This window comes from Engystomops pustulosus, chromosome 8 (genome assembly GCF_040894005.1).
Source record: "Engystomops pustulosus chromosome 8, aEngPut4.maternal, whole genome shotgun sequence".
NCBI classification, from domain to species: Eukaryota; Metazoa; Chordata; class Amphibia; order Anura; family Leptodactylidae; genus Engystomops; species Engystomops pustulosus.
Window position 1 is genome coordinate 42,752,295 of NC_092418.1, and position 22,421 is coordinate 42,774,715.

General features: G+C 35.8%; 1 protein-coding gene across 11 annotated transcripts in view; it reads right to left on the bottom strand.

Moving 5' to 3' along the window:
* RBFOX1 (RNA binding fox-1 homolog 1) overlaps window positions 1–22,421 on the bottom strand; it is a 432,857-nt gene that overhangs the window by 9,146 nt on the left and 401,290 nt on the right. For 3 of the 11 annotated variants that reach the window (XM_072120775.1, XM_072120776.1, XM_072120777.1), the window contains exon 11: window positions 7,099–7,151. The exons of the other annotated variants lie outside the window; for them this stretch is intronic. In XM_072120775.1, coding sequence (XP_071976876.1) covers window positions 7,099–7,151 — 53 coding nt within the window. The remainder of the gene's footprint in view (window positions 1–7,098; window positions 7,152–22,421) is intronic. 11 annotated transcript variants of the gene reach the window in all.

A 22,421-nucleotide genomic window follows, 5' to 3' on the forward strand; every position in this document is an offset into this window, starting at 1 on the left:
AAAAAACTTTAAAAAGACTGTCCTGAATGTCCTGAAGGGCATTTTAGGCCGTGTCCTTCAGGTGTTAAATTGGGAGTTTTTAAGTGTGAACAGTAGCCATGATGAAGAGTAGAAATACTCGAAATGTGTAGCTGTTATGTATGGGCTGTTGATACGCTATGTGATGTTTTAACATGATGGAGAAATAAAGGAGAAATGTTATTACTTATAAAAGTTCTGGATTTTTAATAATTTTTAAAACATGTAATTTGTCCTACAAAAGCCAGACAGCATATCCTTTGGACTAATGTGGGTCAGAACACAAATACTCACAGTTTTGGCTGCTTTCAAGAAACAATATACTCCTTTTCTACTGCTCTTTGGAATTGCGTGTATAATGCTGTATAATTCTATATTGGGTCTAACGTAATTTTGTATATCACAGTCTACAGTATATTTGTAAATTGCCATCTACAATATATTTGTATATCATGGTCTACAAGAAATAGTTATTTTGCTGTCTATAGTATATTTGTATGTTCCCTGTACTTTATATGTGTATATGGTATCTACAGTAAATTTGTATTTCACTGTTTACAGTATATTTGAATATCGCTGTCTACAGTATATTTTGATATTGACATGTGCATTATATTTGTATATCTCGATCTACTGTATACTTCTATAGTGTTTGTATATTACTGTCTACTGTATATGACTGGGTACAGCATATCTGTACATCACTGTCTACTGTATATCTGTATATCACTGTCTACTATACATTTGTATATTATTGAGTACAGTATATCTGTTTATCCTTGTTTACTGTATATCTGTATATTACTGGGTACAGTATATCTGTATATCACTGTCTACTATATATCTGTATATCACTGTCTACTGTATATGTATATTACTGGGTACAGTACATCTGTATATCACTGTTTACTGTATATATGTATAATACTGGGTGCAGCATCTCTGTATATCACTGTCTACTGTATATCTATATATTACTGTCTACGGTATATTTTTATATTACTGTGTACTGTATATCTACTGTACATTTGCTAGACCGTTTATTTCTTCTCTCTTTGTATGACTGTGCACATTAATGTTACTGCAGACTCCTGATTATCCCTTTTTTAGTTTCACATTTTGAAAATGTCCATTTATTCTTAATATCTTGTCATGTTGTCACATTTGACCAGCCATGCGAACTGACCTAGAACCAACGGAACAGTCAAGACTGTCAAAATAATAATGACAATAATGCCAAAAAAAGGCCAGAGTGCTTTCTCTGGGTGGAAAAGACAGATTAATCGATGTACCCTACAAAAAAAAATAAGGATGGGATCCAAGTGTTTATGGATTCTTATCACTTGATACACGTTTCATGTTTGTCATTGACAGGAAGCATGAATGGGAACAGGGAGAAGGAATTTCATTTTTTGTTGAGAGATAAACTCCCAGTCACTGTCGCAGTACAATTTTGAGTACTTTTCATGTTATGGTTAATCCTCTTTACGGCTAAATTTGAAAAGGTTTGCAGTGACAGAAGACAGTATGATAGACAAGCTTTTGAGTAAGGAAGAGCCGGCAAATCAAATGTATGCCAAAGCGGGCAAATAACGATAATCCTTTTATTTAGTTCCTATCTTTTTTTACGATGACTGCATAATCAGGAGCACAACAACTGTATAATTTAGTAACATCTGTCTTAATTGCTACTTCAAGCCCTTCTGAAATTAGGTCAGTACCACAGGCTATATGTGGTTTTAAAAGCACAAATAATTAAAATTTTATTAGCAGTGCTGGGATGTAACAATCATTGAACAAACATAAGAGAAACCTGCAACTTATTGAAAAAAAGGATGTTTTCCATAATGCCGTTGTAAACGGAGTTGTCCAATAAAAGACACACACTGCCCAACATTTTTGGGAATGGGGAACCAAAACAGAGGGTTGGAATTCCACCTTAGTCCTCTCAGGGAATTCAGCTCAGGTCCCTGATAATCTGGAACAGTGAATAAGTATCTCCCGTAAAATGAGGTTACAGGTAATATAATAAGAGTCATTTGTCTCAGATGTGACAAAAAATGTCTCAAAGTGAAGTACAAAAGAACAGGTAACATGGTGGTAAATCTATTTTTTTCTCATTGTAGAGATGACAAAGAGGATCTGTTAGTGTCTCTGCTTTCCCAATTGTAGAAATAAAATATAACTACTAAAAAAAGAGGCCACTACTAGTCAACACCGCAGATACTAGCATCAACTAAAAGCGTAACTAATATGTATTCTTTAGGAAATAACCACAGATATCAACTAAATAAAAATATAAAACAGAAAAAAAAATAAAACCAAAAATTTAAAAAAATTCTGAACCTGTAAGTAGTGAACTGAAACATTGCTGGACACATGTTAGTAAAAGCACAAATTTTTTCACTACAAATTTTTCATATGCTGCCATTCTTTTTTGCTATATATCCATGTCTGGTTATGAAGGAGGGGAAAAGACCCAGTATTGAACTCATTAAATATTTCAGTGATAAATATATACACTGTGGCCCACATTTATTATAGCCCATGTGCCAGTTTTTTGTCTGACTTAGCACTTTATTTTCAGTGCAAACTGCTTGTACAGAATTCATAAAGTGCCACACCTTTCTCTCGCAGTTGCACTATTCCGGATGTGACACGAAATTTTCATTGAAAGGGGTGTTCCGGTGCACAGTCAGACCATGCACCACATTTATTCCCGCGATTTGACTGAATTAAAGTTGCGCAAAAAAAGTTGGTGCACCTAGTGCATCGGTCTTCAGATAATAATATTAGTTAAAACCTAAGGACTGTGTGATTTTATCCTTTGTGTTTCTAAGACCAGCCAGTAGGGTTTTACTTTTCCTTTATGTTGGCTGGTATATCTTGAAGTGGATACAGGTGGGTATTGTAATACAATTTTTCACTTTATAATGTAGACTCCAAATTGCAATTTTTTTAAAATCATTTCTAAACATCTTAATGTTTATTCTAAATTTGATAAATAAAGAAATGTTAAAACTGATAAATAAATAAACTTTTTCCTGCAAAATCACAGGAAGTAAATATGCTCTAGTAAACAATCATAAGTATTTTTACTTGGAGAGGTAAAGTAAGACAAAATATAGGTCCAAATAATTACAATATTTTTTTTAATAATAAGTTAATACTAAAATGCAACAATGCGATAATTTTAGCTGTCACATTCTGCTCAATATTTCGGGAGCAAAATAAAATGTTAAAAAAACAAGGGAGATGACGTGATTCAAGGCATAAACTAAGTAAAACTAATTATGATGATGAGTTCAAATTGATGTGCAGTTTGTTATTTTAAGGTCCTATAGGGGATTCTTGGTACTGAAGATGAAATGCAAAAAGAAATGGCTTTATAAAGTAGTTGATGTTTATCTGTCATTGTAGTTCTCTGTAACACACACACACACGCGGATCTCCAGCAAATCATACAATAAGACATGTGATTACGGAAGATAAAGCAGAATATCACTGGGATTGCTATGGGGTAGGGGTGAAATTGCCTTCTGTACCATTATTAGTGTTACAGATTAACAATATCAATAGCTTCTTTTAGTAACTTATCTGAGATACTGTATGTCGGAAAGTAACAATTATTTCCATTAACAAAAATACATAAATCGCTTTTTGGGACAAACTTCTCACAAATTCCTATACTTGATAAAAATATATCATCACATTTAAAAGGACAGCACATCCTAGTGCAGGATTTCTTCCCCAATTTCTCACTTGGCACAAATTATACTAGTACAGAAAGATATTTACACATTGACTGGATGTAAGAAGAGTTCTCTGATGGCTTTTATCAAGATCCAAAGACTATACCCTACTTAAGAACACCTGACTTACAGACGACTCCTAGTTACAAACGGACCCCTGGATATTGGTAATTTACTGTAATTTAGCCCTAGGCTACAATAAACAGCTGAACAGTTATTAAAGGTGTTTGGCATTAAGTTTTATTGTTATTACTGGTTCTTATGACAATCCAACATTTTTAAAATCCAAGAGCTACAATTATAAAATATACAGTTCCGACTTACATACAAATTAAACTTAAGTTCAAACCTATAGAACCTATATTGTATGTAACCAGGGACTGCCTGTATAAGGCTTTGTTAAAATTTCCATTATTTTCTGTTCCATTAGAGAAGCAGAAAAGCTTAAATTCATACATCTAGTTATCTTCCTATCTATCCCATATCTACCTGTCTATCCTAATGACACATATATACCAATAGCAAAGTTCATATAACTTTTTCCATCAGTACAAAAAAAGTCAAATAATCTGCAGCTTTTTCCGATGATAGCACAATGCAAAGAGTTGCAATGTCTTTTTACTTTGAAACAGCATTTCTAAAACATTTTCTCCACACCAATGTAACATTCATGATCTTGAATAATACATGATGAACTTTCACAGGAACAAAGTATCTGTAAGTCTTGATATTTTATTAAAGCATCATGAAGTGCAAACTTTTCTTCTGATTTACAAATTGTGAAACATTACAGCAAAAAAAAAAAATTAAATTAAATGAAAAACAAGACAAGGAAATGTTCCCATTATGAAAACAATAATGATGAAAAGCAAGCCATCAACAGAAGATTGGTACCTGCAATAGATTAAACCAGTGGCTGCAGAGAGCCTCATTGATGTCTCCCTGATTATGGCACACATGTAAGATGGTTACAGTAGATCCTATTGGCCGCTAGGAGCACCTTTTCCAGAACTTTTCCAGATTTAAAACTATTTTAATGGAAGTCTAAACTTAAGTAAAAATCATATCACTGACACTTGAACTACACATCACTTGATCATGTCTGTAATTTTCTTGCGATTCTCAATATTTGATATTGTGCCACCCTACCAATAATAATGGATACTCACTTGCAACTTTAAAAAGTTGAAGATTATTTGACTATTTGAAATTGACAATCTTTAGTATCCTTAGAATCATTAGACTCTCCCCCCTCCCCAATTGGAACATCAATATAAGATTGTAGGGGGTCTAACTCTCAAACTCCCCATGACTAGCAATTTGAAGGAACCAAATGACCAATGTTTGCGGTGACCTTTTCATTACCAGGCACATTACCATATATATTGTAGCAGCTGTGGATGGTCCTACATGTAGCACTGCCCATTGTAGAGGCAGGCACAAAAATTTTTGCCATTACACAACATGAAACACTGTTGTGCTTTCTAAGGAAAATGGTCACCATAATTAAATATATGATTAGCCAGAAGAATGATACACAAACCTAATGTAATAGGAATGAAGATACGTACAGTGGCAAGAAATATGCATGTTATGTACAATAAATAAAAGTAAAATTGGAGTTTAAGGGTAATTCTATTACAGCAGATGAGCACTGATTATTTAGCTATATTACAGTAATAAAGTACAGCTTTTCTACGCTTGCCATCAAGAGACATTCAGACCCTGGGTAGTCAGGCAGAGAGGAGGACATTACCCCCTCCTCCATCACAGATAACCAAGTACAGCAACGTCAGCATGAACTTGTCCATACTTTCTACTCCAGTGCCAATCTTACATGAATGAATGATTTCACTATGCTGAGCACTTTTAGTCCTAAACTTGGTATCCTGGGTAAAGCAGATCCACACATTTGAAATGCTAAAAACAATAATTATAAAACATCTAGAACTAACCTCCCATCAGTACATGTTAATGCATGAATATGGCAGCGAAACCAAACTTGTAAATTTACATTCGTTTTGCCAACTAAACTTTTTTTTTAAGTCTTTCCTGATGGCTAAACAGAACAGTGGCATAGGTATTAGTATATAGCTGAGCACCAAGCCCAAGCACCGGGTCGGGAAGAGGAGTCGGAGGGGTGAGCGCTCCTCACCACTCCTCCTTCTATATCTTGTGGTCCGGTCGCCCGACTCGATCACAATGTGGAGACATTTTATGTTATCACCACATTGTGACCAGGAGAAATAGATGTCTATGGGGGCTGTGATTTGGCCCCAAATTATGCAACCAGACCACAGGCCCACAGACGTCCGAGTGAATGCCACCTAAGAACTGTATTCTCACAATTCTCTTTCTTCCCATACATGATGAATTTTGACCAAGCAACTGCCCTTGAACCTTTTACTTCACCTTTTCTAAAAAATATAAATGAAGGAGTACATTTAAATAAAGAGTTTTAGAATAAGAAATGAAAATAAAATGTAAAAAAGTTTTATGGGACCTTCAAAGGTCGAACGCCATTTTTCTTAAAAATAATAATGCATCGGGCTACGTAATACATGAACTGAATGATGACAACTAGCTCAGTTGCAATGTGTATACTCCAAGTCAAATTCTCCAAAGCAATATATTCATTCACCAGCTTTTTAAATTTTAAATGCAGATAGTACAATACCCAAATACAAATAATTGATCATGTCTTCCCTCCTATACACTGCAGTATTTCCATATGTTATTATAGTATCATGCAAAAATCTATAGCTAAAGTGATATATAGTGCCAACCCTAAGTCTATGTTTTCATAATAGATAACCTTAAAATTTTAGGGGAAAAAAACATGCAAATGTGAAGGAGAAACATGCGATTCTCTTACATTGATGTGAAATCAAACCAAAATCTATCCAGCCACGAGAAATCCAAACCGATGTAGATGTAGTTGATAACACAGTGAAACAGTATGACAAGTTCTCGGTATAAGTGTATGGATGCTATCTATCTCATCATGTACATGACTAGAAGATAACTTTTACAATGTGCTTTAGGAATATGGCAATATATTACTCCTCCGCACACATATTCCCAATCCAGGATTCTGCAGCTTTTGATCAACATGACAAATAAAACCAAAGCTGCAAATAAAGTATTACAGTCAGCAAAAGGGTGTAATGCTCATAATAGAGCCGAGCCCACGGGCTACGGATACATTGGTGAAACCAAGATTGATGGCCTGATTCTAGCAGAGCATTCTAGAGTGATTAACGGCAGTTTGTGTAAAAAGGATATTGAGACCTGGACGAATGCATCAAGAAGTATCAATGGTTGTTACCTGAAGAGGAGTTACAAGAAATTTCATCTGCTGCAACGAAGACGAATTGATTTCTGTAAAAGAAGATAAAATTCACAATACTGCTTGCTGACTAGAAAATGTAGTAGCTGCCAGTTGACTTGATATGTATAGATGGGACATTGGGAAGGAATTTAATTTTAATGAATGTGGAAGGAACACATGTAGACAGATTTTAGATCTACGGAATTCATAAGCGTTGTCATGAAGAATGAAAATTCATGACAATTTGGATTTAATAGCCCCTACATGAATTTTATAGCACAATAATAAAGTACTACAATTAGAACATGAAATACATTGATGAATTGTAACCATCTACTAAATAACATTTTTGCTGGATCTTTATTTGATTTTAATTCTCTTCCAAAATTCTAAATTCTTGGATAGATAATGTACAGTAGACATTGGAGGGAATTTATCACCATGTTGTCTGCTTTCTTGTACTACTCTTTGGTATACACTTATTAGGGCTTGTACGCAATTTCTCAGGCATATGACCAGGAATTGCATCTATTTCCCCCTTCCGCTCACCTCTATGTGAAATGGTCATGGAGAGGTGTGATAAGCCACTGGCTCGGTGGGTCAGACCTGGCATAGAAGTTCCACAGATGCGGCACAGTGTTGCCATCAGTAGGTTGGAGACTTCTGATAAATCCTTCTGGTGCCACGGCCTGGGACGTTATCATAGGCTGGTGCACTAAGCACCGGCATATGATAAATGCGCCCCTTTGATTTTTTTATTTTAGTTAAGATTGTTTTTGTCTCAGTTAGGACAAGGAAGTCTCAACTAAGACATAAAAGTCTCAAAAATTAGTACAAGAATCTGGGAAACATGGTGATAAAATACCCCCAGACTCTAGGAACTGAATAATATTGCAGTGGTGGGTAAATTATGACTTGTTTTTTGTAAACAGGAATATGAAAAGAAGTGGGAACATATTGAACATGTTGCATTATGTTATTAGGGTGAGTGAGTGATTCAGAAAAGAGTGAGTCAGAAATGAATAGCAATCAATAAAAAAACATATTTGAATACAAAATATCTATTTATAGAAAAATGGCTGCTGTATATTTAATGTTATTTTATACGGCTGTGGCATCCCTTCCCTATCTTGGTTATTTTCTAAGATTATTACAGTAATGAAATTTTATGGAGCTTTGTAATATTTAATGTTAAAATGTACCACAAAAAGATATATGCCATTGGCTTATCATACTTTAAAAAGGAACTTTAATATCTTATACCTGCCAAATTCTAAAATCTGGTGTTGAACATTTAAGAAAATCCTCCCTGCCTAAACCACCCAAAATGTGATTAAAGTGGTTTGCAAACTTTTAATACTGATATTTATGCCCTATTCAGAGTTACGACCCCATAAATACCCTGAATTGTCTTGACTTTAAGGATCATCTTATCCTTGAAGTGAACCTGGAAGTCCCATAACAATCTATAATAAGCAGTACAGAGCCTCCTCTTGTGTCCTATTTATGTCTACGAGATTCTGGCTCAGCTTACACTGGAAGCATCACTGGAAGGCATCAATGTAGGGCATCTTAGGGAGATTTGTAAGCCCCCATCTTGCCAATTATGGGAGAATTGGACTTCCCTATATCGGCCATGTGACCCCAATCCTGTAGATAAGGTATAAATGTAATTTATGTCTGTTAACTCGGATTGACCCCATAATGTCGGACTGGTAGAGAGTTTGGATATGTTATTTGTTCCTACAATGTCATTATTTGAGTTTTAGGTTATAAAATATGTATAATCTCTCCATTCCCAAGAGATTCTGGTGTCTGCATATCTGTTGAGTGCTGTCATACAGTGTTGTCATAAAAATGTGAGTGGACTCAAAAATAACAATATACATGCTTAAAGACATTACTGCATATGTCAACCCTATTTGTCAATCCTATTTTATCAAGTATTCTTATACTCATGTGTTAGTAACAGTTTTTAGCCCATTTCTCATCTCCAATGTATGGATTTTATTGTTACAGATGTTATGATAAATTTTTATATAAATTTTAGTAAAGGTGAACTTGCAATTTTACAAACTCCTAATCAACTGTTCCCTTCCTGGCCAGTAAGAAAGATACTTGACGCAAATGGTTGAGAAGGTGATCATACCAATGGCTGTGTTTGTGAGTTATTCCTTACCTCCCTCAACTGTGTCGTGAGATTAGTAGGTAACTTACTAATACAGCGTCGGTAAGAGGGTTCATGTTTACTGAGACTGACATCATGCACCTTTCTAAAAGGCCAAAGAATAAAATTTTTATGGAATTTTTTCTTTAGTCCTTTAAGCGTTATTCCAGAAGAGAACAAAAATATAAAAAAGATCCTTAAACACATTAAAGGGAACTTTTTATTCTAAGCATTATCTGGTATGCACACATCATGATTAGTGATCTATTGACCCTTAGTGATTCGAGTTCAGACAAACTTGAAATTCTGTTCAGGTTCTGGTGCTGAAGCAGACACGTACCACAACCCCAGAAACAGCCACGTTCAGTGCAAGCTCCAGTGACTGGTGGCATTTAAATCTATGCAGATGTGTCAAATCAATTTGAATGCTGCTGGAAACTTTGCCATTTGCATTTAAACCCTTCACACCTGTGATTGGAGGCAGCACCGGATGCCAGTATTACAGGCAGTGTTTTGAGCTGGACCTGAACCCAAACTTCTGATGAAGTGAGATGGGGTCTGGAATCACAAACGGGCAAAGCTTGGCAGGGATTCCAAACTTTGCAGTTTGGGTACGCTCAACACTTATCATGATATAACGAAGGATTCCTTGAAGGGAACCTTTCACATCCAGTTGGGATGCTAAACCACCGACAGTCTGGAGGTATTGGTGCCTTCATCATGCTGCATATGGAGTTGGCATTGGAAACTATGGCTTCACTGTGCAAGCGTGGTAAATATAACACATGCACGATGAAGCTGGTTTTGTTATGCTGGATTAATTTAGACAATACAAGAAGAGGTGCTGGCACCAAGATCTTCAGATGTGAGTCCAATTTGGCTTATTGTACTCACATCAATGTTAGTTTGTATTTTTTGCATCCATGGACAGTGCCCTAAGAGGGTGATTTGAGAAATGAAACCACAGGTGCATGAAGACCTGTAGTTGTTTTAGTGTCCAAATTGACCTGACAGGTTCCCTTTGAAGGAAGGCTATTTAGATGGATTCATGAATTGCTATATCATTCTGCAATCGTATGCCTTCTCTCGAAGATACTGCCTACAGATTGGATATTAACACATCAATGTAACAATGTTATTTTTAATTTTCAAGTTATAGTTAACAGATTTTCTTTAGGGTAATTTATCATTATTATATAAATGGTTTTCCAACCGCCATCACCCCCATCTCTCTGCTGCTAGAAGGGACAGCAGCAATACAGGCCATTGATGTCATATCTATTGGTTAGATGGCCTGGTTGCATCATCAAGTAATCAAGTCTTAAAGAAACTTCAGTACTTTTTCAGTAAATTTTCTTCAAACAGATGGTTTATGGAGTTTGTGGTATTGGATGCCACTGAAGGAAAATCAATATTAGTTCAGTGGGGAATTGAGGCCCACAGCTATTTTTATATCTATGATTGAAAAATATAGTATGTGTTGTCTATCTTTAATTGATAAGTATTTCTCTGCAGGAAATGAACATCCAATCAAACCAGTCCTCAAAGTTACTATATTTGTGCAAAAAGCTTAAAGCCACACAGACATCAAATTCTTGCAAAAGCAATCCAGGCAAATCTATAAATTTCTTTACAGCCAATAAATGGGTTAAGGCATGCTCATTAACAGTCACAAACATGCAAACACAAAGGTAATGTGCTGGGAAAATTAGCATAATCCAGAGAAAAGCTAAACAGCAACACACTTCATATCTTAAGTCAATTACAGTGTACCGATGGTTTTTAAAAGAAAATTTCCATAAAATGGATACATTTGTACACATTACAAGACATATTAATAAACATGAATTTGCATTTTGAAAAAAAAAAAGATTTAGACTATCACAATGAAATTCAATTAAAATTCAACTATGCGATTCAGTTTCAAAAAGGAATATACTAGAAAGCATATGTAAAAGACCAATTATACACATTAAGAAATGATGCCTACACACAAACAGATATGTTATAGAAGTTCATTGATACAAACATCTTCCTGAGGCAAAGCAACATCCCAAAGTGTCTACAAACACAACGTAAACCTATTTACCTCTTTACTTTTCCTCTATTTTGTTTCTATATATTGAGTATCATTGCATCAATATAGAAATGCAAGTTACATCTCTACTGTAGCTGTCACTTTTTCTGTCTATGAAGGGAGACCAGTTGGTATAATGTCTCCTATACACAGCACCCAGAGAAGCATAACAAATGGAGGAAGAGGCATTTTTTCTCTTCTGGATCATAATATTACTAAACTAATAGTACTGACTGTAGGTGTCTTTTTTGAAAAATGTTTTTACATACATTGTTTTTTAGTTCCATCTTCATTTCTAGAAAATTTTTACCTGCTCTATTCAGTAAGATATAGTAGTCCAATACACTGGTCCATGGAAGACCTCTAGTCAATGGAAGCCTATCTAGAGGAGATGGGCCATTTTTACAAAAAAAGGGACTTAGAATCAATGGATTGGCACCATCCGTTAGAAGTATAGCGTCAACAATATATGGAAGTCCAGCCAAGTTCTTTGCAGTTTCTATAGAATCTATCTAGTTGCTGACAAGCTAATTTCTATAAACATTGTGCTGGTCAGGAGGGACATTTTCATGTTTTTAGCTTAAACATAGTAGTAAATCCTGCAGCTGCACAGAGATCAGAAGCTCATGCAGAATCAGCAGGGATGGATGGTGTATCCCTATCCCCACCATCCTAATTGGTGTTTTACCCCTTTTGGTAATATATTGTATGGTTTATGAGACTATGTTACAAGGAAAATTTAAAAGAAAAGTGATGTTTATGGGCAAAATTTGTAAAAAAAAAATCAACAAAATGAAAAAAAAGGCGTCTTTTCCTTATGTATTATTTTCCAAAAATGGACAATGGCCCACATTTGTAAAAAACTATGTGCAGTTTGCCTGTGTAGTGTGCAGGGGGCACCAGATCCAGGAATTGTGGCACACGTTCTTCATGAATCTGGCTTTTCCTGCACTGCACTGACAGAGTGCACCAACTAATTGCACCTGCAACATTGGGCATGCAACACACTTCGGTTGGACGCGCATGGTCCATCTGTGCACCCGACCGGCCATTTCAGTGCAGGATTTTGTGTTGCATCGGGTATTGTGCAACCTCGACACAAATGCACACTTCAAATACATGTGAAAGCAGTTTGCACATAAAAGAACGTGCAGAGTCTGACAGAAAACTGGTGCAATTTTTTTCCCCCTAATTTCAAACTTGCCTAAAAAACATGTAAATGTTAAATGATGGTCAAGTTTTATGCTGGTTGATAAAGTCTCATTTGGATGCATAGACACGTACACATGTGCACTGAAAAATTGTTATTTAAAGACAAAACAGGAGAGAGAGAGGAGTCAAAAGTGGGTGTTCCAATCGTTGCACTAGGAAGTTCATCTGCGGTATGTAAAAAAATATTGTTAAAGTGAAAAATCTTTGTAAGGCTACATTAAGTGCCGCCCACCACTGCCCCTCTCCATAGAGTAACATCGGGCCTGGCACCGTATTCCATCGAAAGATAGGACATGTCTGATCTTTCTACCGGCTATGGAACGGTGCCGCACATGTACTTCACCGTACCGCTCCCGTACGGCACCTTGAGGCCATTGTGGTGTATGGGGCCATAAATATGTCCCCTTATAAGTTCGTGCAAATGTAGCCTAAGGCCTCTTCCACACTAGCGTTGCGTTTCACGTCAGGGTGCAATGCGTGAAAAACTGACGTTTTTGGCTACGTTTTTGTTCCATTTTTCCTTGGAGTAATTAGCGTTTTTGCGTTTTTCACGCGCGTGTTGTTAGCGTTTTTGGCGCATTTTTCACGCGCGATTCAATGGGAGAGTCGAGCATTTTTCAAAGGGACCATGGTTTGGGATTAAAATGTGTTATTTAATTGAAAAATAATGTCTTCTGATAATTTGCAAACATCTGCGATCTATTCTTCACTGTTCCGCGCGTATATTATCTCCCGACAATTTTGCAGATGTGAAGAACAGTGAAGAATAGAATAAAAACATTGAACACAGTGAACACAGTGAACACAGGATCATTTAAGAGAAAAACACAGTGCAGAACACAGTACAGAATAGATTACAGATGTTCGGCACATCTGCTTACTTGTCGGGAGATACGCGCGGAACGGCGCGAACAAAATAGCATGTGAAGAACAATATATATGTGTGTGAAGAACACATTGCAGATGTTTAAATACACATATATATTGTTCTTCACATGCTATTTTGGGCGCACCGTTCCGTGCGCATCTCCCGACAAGTAAGCAGATGTGCCGAACATCTGTAATCTATTCTGTACTGTGTTCTGCACTGTGTTTTTCTCTTAAATGATCCTGTGTTCACTGTGTTCACTGTGTTCAATGTTTTTATTCTATTCTTCACTGTTCTTCATTGTGTTTTTTTAATTAAATGCTCGATCGCGAGCAGGGGAAATAATGTTATTCTGGTCACCTAGCAACCCTTACGTTTAAAACGCATTGCACTCGCATTGAAATCGCAATGTTCGCGAGTGCAATGCGTTTTTGATACGTCCCCATAGACTTGCATGGGGCCTGAAAAACGCGCGTGAAACGCAAAAATAGAGCATGCTGCGATTTTGACGCGCGTGCAAACGAACGCAAGCACGCGCGTGAAAAACAACACTAATGAAGAAAGAGCCATTGAGTACAATGGGACAGAGTGCAATGCAAGTTCTGCGCGTCAAATGCACGCGCAGAACTCGCGTGTGAAAAACGCCAGTGTAGAAGGGGCTTAAGACAGTTTATTTTCTATCCATCGATCATCTATCATCTATCTGCCTATCTATGTATCTGAAAAAGGTGAATACACCGAAACGTCGCATCTGAAATAAAGATCACCCTGATTTAATCTACCCACTGGAGTGCTGCTGCCTTCCTCGTATATATCTATCTATCTATGTAGATAAATCTGTTTATAATGTGACTATAACAAACATTAGTCACCATCTAAAGGTGCACAAATCATATAGGATTAATATGTGTAAGAGCAGCACAATTACAGAAATCACTGCAATTTGAGATTTGCTAAAATTGCAAAGTGTAAGTGACAAACCCTGTTTGTCCCCCAGATGTCAGCATTGCCATGCAATAGCAGAACTGCACAGCAATGCAGTAAGAATAAGAAGAATGGATTACCCCAAAGGGTTTTCCTTCTCTGACCCATGAATCTAGGGAAAATTCTTTATCTCAAGATTTAAAATGGGAATTATCAGATGGATGAGTTTTACCTTTGAAAGAAAAGTGCATGAGGCCTTCCCAAATGAGTTAAAAACCCTGAAGCAGTAAGTCATATAAATCCTACATGGGTATTTTTGCTCACATCGGCAAAACAGCACCCAGGGTGCACATTACCGTGCATCTCATGCAGTTAATGTCCAACTGAGATGTTAATAGCTGGGAGTTAGAAACACACAGAACCAAGTTGAAACCTTTCAGTTTTCAATTGAATGGAATGACTTTTCAAATTGAATTAACTCCTTCCTTGCAGACTGTCCTAAATACTAAATGGGGAGAATGGCTAGTAATAAATAGAAGCAATATCTGCTCTGCGTGTAGCGGTTAATCTAGTTATTTCTAAACAAAGCAGCGCAACAGAACATCCAAGTCCAATTTTCATATTAAATAAAGCACATTCAATAAAGGCAAAAACTCCTGTATATTCCATAACTATGAGCTGTTTTATTTTCTCCTGCCATCCCATTTAATCAGGAATGCAGGCTGGAGAAAACCAGTGAAACAGTGCAAAGTCATTAGAGGGAAATGCAAATCATCGTCACGCGAAAAACAAAGACCATTCGGGCCATAAAGTCTTGTCCTGTCTAATGATACAATGCATGTAATTTACTAGAACAATAAGAAGAAATAAATCATTAACCTGTTCATTTGTGCTTTCTCCTATATAACATATGCTTGATGGGTCTTACTACATATTTCTCATTAAGATGACAATTTTTTTACCTACAAATGCGATTAAATAGTACTGTTCCCACTCATGGACAAATAGATTTTACATAATACATGTGGAACATATATTAATAATTTCTTTCCTATATCTCAGTTCGTATACCGGAGCATTAATGTTCCAAGCAAAAAACAGATAGTTAACCATTGGTCACACCTAGGTGTAATGCCTCATTCTGACTCTATACTGTGCTAACGGATAATATAATGCTCATAGATATCTGTGTGTGCGGGTATTTTTAGGTGAATTCCATAAAATATTTTGTTATACTCTGGGTCCCATGTTACAAATGATGTGTCAATTTGCATGTATAGAAAAATATTGTAATATCACAGAGCTATTTGTAGGCACCAAACAGAAGCAAAGTTCTGAAATTTGGCCAAATATTTTAGATGGCCGTTGGCTAAAACTTGTCCTGTGACATCTTTCCTGAGCACCAAGTATGCATATGTTTTTCATTAGAGAAGATAGAAAATTTGATGCCTTTGGCAGAGTCTTATCTTCCCTAAAAGTGAAATTTATGAGCATTTTGAAATCCAATAGCCTATTTCTTTTCTGCTTTGATACCAGCCATAGGGGCAGAGACAGAAAATACCCAAATTACTAAAAGTTTGCAACAAAAATACATATATACTCGAGTATAAGCCTATTTTTTCAGCACAAAAAAAGTGCTGAAAACCCAAACTTGGCTTATACTTCAGTAAAAAAAATATAGGTTGTACCAGGTTTTTGTGGTAAAATTAGGGGCCTCGGCTTATACTTAGGTCGGCTTATACTCGAGTATATACAGTACTAGGTTTTTCTGTTTTTAATCCAGGTTAAGTCTTGGAGGTACAGAACAACAGGGATTGTATAAATGCAGTCTTCTGTGCAAATGGCTCAGCTACGTACATAAGATCACAGAGTGAACCATGTCCAAAGTGAAAATAAAGTATTGAATAGGCCTTTCCATGAAATACTTGTGAACATGACCTTTCAACACCTCCACCACTCTTTTCATCCTTTAATAGGTTTTTATCCTACAGATTCAAGGACTGTTGATTTTTTTCTGTGGCCCCATTATTCCAATATGCCAATCAGGTTCTCTACAGTAAGATACATACAGATCAGTGGGGGCACCACTCGAAAAGTTACAGTGGATGCAGGATTAAAAATTTTTGGCTAACATGTTTTTTAAATATGTCCGAATCTGAATTTTAAAGGGTCTGCAGATCACTGCTCGTGAAAGGTGGGATATATAGAAAAAAAATCCAATTGTGGCAGAAAGAGTGGAGAAGAGCATACTGAAGGATATAAAGAATTGGAATGGATGGAGGTGGTGATAAATGTGTCAACTATATTCAAACCATAGAATAAATCTACATGGATCTTTCCACTGTTTTCCAATAAACACAACTATTTTGTTCATTTTATATTTGAAAGAGCCGTGCATATTGTATGATACATTTTGGAGCATTGATACTGGAAATGTATTGTTTTAATATGTTTGTTTGTGCCTTTATAAGCCTCTGTAAGCTTACATATGACAGTATTACTGTAAGATTATGACAACCTATATTTTGCCATTACCTGGAGTAACTATGTTGTTTTTGCATGCAGACATTAGCCTTTATGTATTTGTATTTTATGTTTTCATTTTGTTGTTTGACTCATGTACATTGTACAATTCAGATGATTATTACTTTAATATAGCAGAGTAGGGCACGAAACAACTGGAGAAGAGGGGAATAGGATATATTAGTATTGTAATATGGTGTCGTAGACAAGCGGTAGAATTGTTTAATATTGATGCTGTAATATACATGATCATATGTTTGAGACCATGAAAGCATTTTATGGTTACATGAAAAAAATATATTTTCTTCACTGCAACGCATATCATGCACTTACTTCTAGAAAACCTACAACCTGACGGACCCTTATTAAAGTCAACACTCCAATAATGCATCACACATTTGCTATCGTAACCTTTTATAAAGTTATAACATTAGTGAATATAATAGTCATAGAAGCCTTAAGATGATCCCGTTCATAAGTATATTGCTATTTGTAGATAGTGATAGATAAATGTTGATTTTTTAAAAGAGACTTTAAGGTCTCATGCACACGACAGAATGGAGAAGGGATATTGAGAAACCATGTTTCAAATACATCCAAAGATAGGTCATGCTCTATCTTTTGTGGCATGGCCGTTTAACTCGGTAAAGGGGTAGTAAGACACAGTGTACTCAGCGCACCGTGACCGCATGTAATAGACAATTTGTGCAGCCAAATCAAGGACCTCAACACTGTAGTGGGCATGGGGACTCGGTAATAGCCTGACTTTATACAGTACAAGCATGATGTTAAGTCTAATGTTCTGATCTGTAAAATGTATTTATTGGAATGGTGCAAAATTGTTTGAATCTGTTTCCATTGGAACTTCCCACGGAACAAATAAATAAAGGGGTGCAGAGGAAGCAGTAGAAGCCAGGTTGCACATATGATGGCAGTGGAGTTTGGGATTGTCTGTCTTGATGCTCTTTTACTTATATTTCATATTTTGTTGTGTTGAATAATATGTTTCTTTGTGGCCTTATTATCTGTATTGTTTTTCATAGAAAAATAAATAAAAAATGATCACAGACACACAAAAGTATGGAAACCAGGTGAAGCTGAAGTGGAAACCACTACAGTGGTTATTCCTTGAGTGTGTCGGAATAGAGTTGTTTGCCCCAGAAAGGTGTATTCCACCATTTTACAAATAAATTGATTGATTGATCTTCTTATCATTTGTGACCAGTCATTGTGGTAGCACACCAACAACTTTTTCTACTATATATATATATATATATATATATATATATATATATATATATATATATATATCTGGACCTAGTTCTAGTAGAAATATGTTCATGTTTGAGGTCCTAACACATACAATAGAGCTGCACACATCATCACTGTGTCAGATTCCCATGCCCTAAGGCGTCATTTACATGGCACTATGAAAAGTTCATGTATTACCTCTGTGGTTTGAAACAAAGAGAAAATTTTCTGTGAGTTGCAAACTAGCATTGAGCTGAGTATTGCTAAGCAACAGTTCAGTAAATAAAAGGCATATTATATAGAAAGGTTTCTCCCACAATACCTCCTGGAAGCCCAAGCAAGACATTAACTTGCAGGTACTATCTTATGGCCATACCTGGGTTGTGAATAAGGTAACCCCCCTACATCTCCACAACATGCATATACCTGAATAGAGCAAATAAACAGAAGTGGTTTCCTGTGCCTACATAATGCACACTAGGTAATATAAGTAAACCTTCTTTTTGTCCTACCTATTCTTGCAAGTAAAATATGTTATGGTTAAACTTGCTGTATGAATGAAGAGGAGATTTATAAATATGTACTAAAAAAAGCTCCAAATTCTTTAAAAAATTCACAACCCCCTTGTGAAAAAATACAAAATAATAAAAATATGAAATTTAATGTAAGTAGAAAGTTAGCAAAACATGTAGAAACCTGACCTATACAAATTTATGAGACAGTGGAGTATGACCACAGAGATCTCCAGATGTCATGACATTGAGGATCCTAATTCCTCTATCTGTATTGCACAGTATTATCCATTCATGTTATTCATTTCTATAGGACTATAAGTCAATCACTAGAAGTATCATAGAAAAGAAAGGAGCAATAGTCAAATGTCAAATTAAAAGTGGGACCCAGGGACCTCCAACCATTCTAAAATCACAGTGATCAGATCTCCTAGTGGTTATACAATGTTATTAGAGCCATTTAATTCAGTGTGTACAGTATGTACATCCTAACACTACTACAACGAAAAATAAAACATTGTAGCAGCCATAGTAGAATAGTAGTAGTACTAATATTACAAGGATAGAATACAATTTTGTTTCTAAGATAGCTATGAAAGTCTAACAACTTCCCATTACATACAGATGCATTTAGCCAGCATGTAATCTCACATGACGACACCAGCAGTAATAGCTCATAAAACAAGAGAAATTCTTTCAAATATCTAATTTTGATGAAGCTGGACATATGTTGGCTCCCTGCCATTCCCTGATGCATAATGAGCGTATCTTGCCTAATCTTGGTTCCCTTGGATGAAGGACGACGTGCATTGCTTGATGATTTGTATGAGTAACTTACAGGCCCTTAATCTAGCACTTTAGTAAAACAGACCCAGCAGTAGACATCCCCATTGTGGATTACATGTAAAACCAACCATTTTTCATAAGTTCCAATGGGCTCCAGTTGTGCCCGAAAAACACAGTCCGACATTTTCGCTCATCGTTTTATTTTCTTCATTATCAGATTCTTATTGCTAATAATTTCTATTTTTCACAAATACTATTTTCGAAAAACATTTTATTACTCTTGCTTCTTCATAAAAATGTATCTTTTATTTATAATAATAAAGTGATAGAAATAAATATGCTAAATTGTCACTTTGTGAACAAAATCCTAATGTCCTGAAACTACAACACCTAAAAACCTCAGTGTATTACGAGGCATTTTTCTTTTGAAAACATTTTTCTTGAATATTACACTTATGAGTGATCAATGTATTAGGAATCCTATGTCCTTATGTTTGTATCTAGAACACACAACCTACAAACCTTTTTTATTATTCATGACAGGAATCACAATTAAGATGCAAATTTCCTTTCTATTGTGCAGTCTATGGAAAGCGCCTGCCCAAGGTCACACATAGTAAGTAACAAAGATAGGATTGTGGTATTACCTTTCCTATGCAAACTGCATTGCTGATGCTTTATGCTTGTAATATCTCATTTCTCACACTGCAGCTTTGTAATACAGGCCCAAGCTAATACACTACAGTTATTCCAGCATGATAAAGGCCAAAGAATTTATAGTGATTTAGTAAATGAAAACAAAATCTTTAAAATAATAATAATAACTCTTATTCATCGATTAAATGATTCTGATATAATTTTAAAGTATGTATATTACATATTTCTGGAATAAATTATGCTTTCTTAATATGTTTTTGTATATTACATCAAATTATGTTATAATTTGAGTTATATGTATTACAGACCCACACCTCTGTGCCAGGGGCAGATTTAGACTGCCAATGGGTCCTAGGCTGTATGAATATTATAGCCCCTACAAGGCTGGAATTAACTTCCTGCTTATGTTACTAGAATCAAGCTTCCTGGGGAATAGAGGATGTGTACCTTCTGCCTGCTTTCAATCTGAGGTATAAGGACCTTTGGAGGACTTTAAAATGTCTTGAAATGACCCGTGTGTACATGTGTATTGAGAGCATGAACACATGTACAAGAATTTTATGGGTGAAGGTCCTTCTCAGTATAAAATTTGGTGGGTGGATAGATGACCCTTAGATGTCTTGGGTCCCAGGATACTCCCTAAATTAAAATCCACAAGTGCTCTGTGCTCATGGGTGGGACTAATTTATTGTTGTTTTCTGGCATGTTTTGTAAAAACTTTACAAAAATCCACTTAGGAACATTTTTACTATTTTTTTCTGATCATCATCCGTTCTTCTTACCCCTAAAGCTTATCTTTTGGAATTGACTAAGACGTTGAATGTCTATCTAAGCCAATCAATGTCTATCTATTGATCATTTGAAAGACTTTGTATAAATTACATAGTTACAAAGTTATATAAAAGACATATTTCAATCAGAATTAACCATGGCATATTAAAAGTCATGGTGAAGAAACTTGGTAACTTTGCTTCGCCTTTGGATCTAGAAAAAGTGAACACCCCATCTTAAGATACGATAATAACCCAAACCAGGCTTTAGCGAGTTGGTTGCCACCAAAAACACTTTAAATCCATCTCTATAATATGCATGGACATATGAAAATGACCAAAATCAGACTTTAGGGGGTTGATAACCCCCCTCAATTCTCTAAATCTATCTCTAAGGGTATTATATGTATGGGCTTAAAAACACCTTCAGTTTCTGAAAGGAATTTGAAAAGATGTGTTATGGAGCCACATCATAACTCCATCGTAATTGCCATGACTATTTGTTTATTACAGGTTGAAAATGTTGGCTTTTGTCAGATAGAGACAGCGAACTTATAAGCATGGAGGTGTCCCAAAATTACAAAAAATATCTGGCACTGGTTAGTTAGCCCTCACCAGATCAAAAACATGTGCAGAAGCCAAGAGGAGTTTAGCCTAACACAACTAAAGGTTTACAACCATCCTTATTTGTGACCCCCAAACACTGCGTGTTATGTAGATAACAGCGACTCAATGCCAATTTCAGAAAGCAATTAAATAGATGTTGATATTTAAGAGTAACTGCAGGAAAAAATAAATAAGAAGACCCCCTCTCCCCCCTGCTTTTTTTTTTTTTGTTAATTCTCTGGAAGGAAAGTTTACCATAAAAATATATAATTGTAGAGATTTCCCACTGTCCTTTATTTATTTGTAAAAGAAGCTTCTATCGGCTACATAAAGCATCTACCCCTAGCAGAATTCCAGTGTAATAATTAGATACCAATAGAATGTTTTTGATGCATTGTACAAATACTACATTTTTATGTGTAATGGATCCACAATACACTTCCAGGAGCTCTTGATGGCCCTTACTATTTTTTTTTAATGCTGGCTTAAATTTAGTCTTGTCGAGAATAGCCGTCCATCTTATGAGCATGGGGGAGTCTTGAAATTACAAAAATATCTGGCACTCTACAGATCATGTGCACCAAAATGCCTGCGGTAGTTCAGCCAACGACAGCTAATGGTCTACTGCCAACCTTATTTATGTGTTTATCCATGGAGATATCAGCTACTCAATCCCATAATAATGAAAATACACAGTAGTAGCAAGTAACAAAAAGTACAAAGCCATATGGAACACAATCAACAGTATGATAGTCAATCTTTCATGCCAATCTGTGTGTTGCTATTACATAAGTCTTGAAGTTCTAATTTTTATAAAATTGGTTGTTTGATCATATCGTAAAATTTAATCATCATGCTTATTCTTCAAAGTCTTGTATTGTGACCATAAATGGTATATAGCATACATTTGGACATCAATAGTATCAGGAATAGTAAGAATTCACACATAACAGTGCTTTTGTACCAG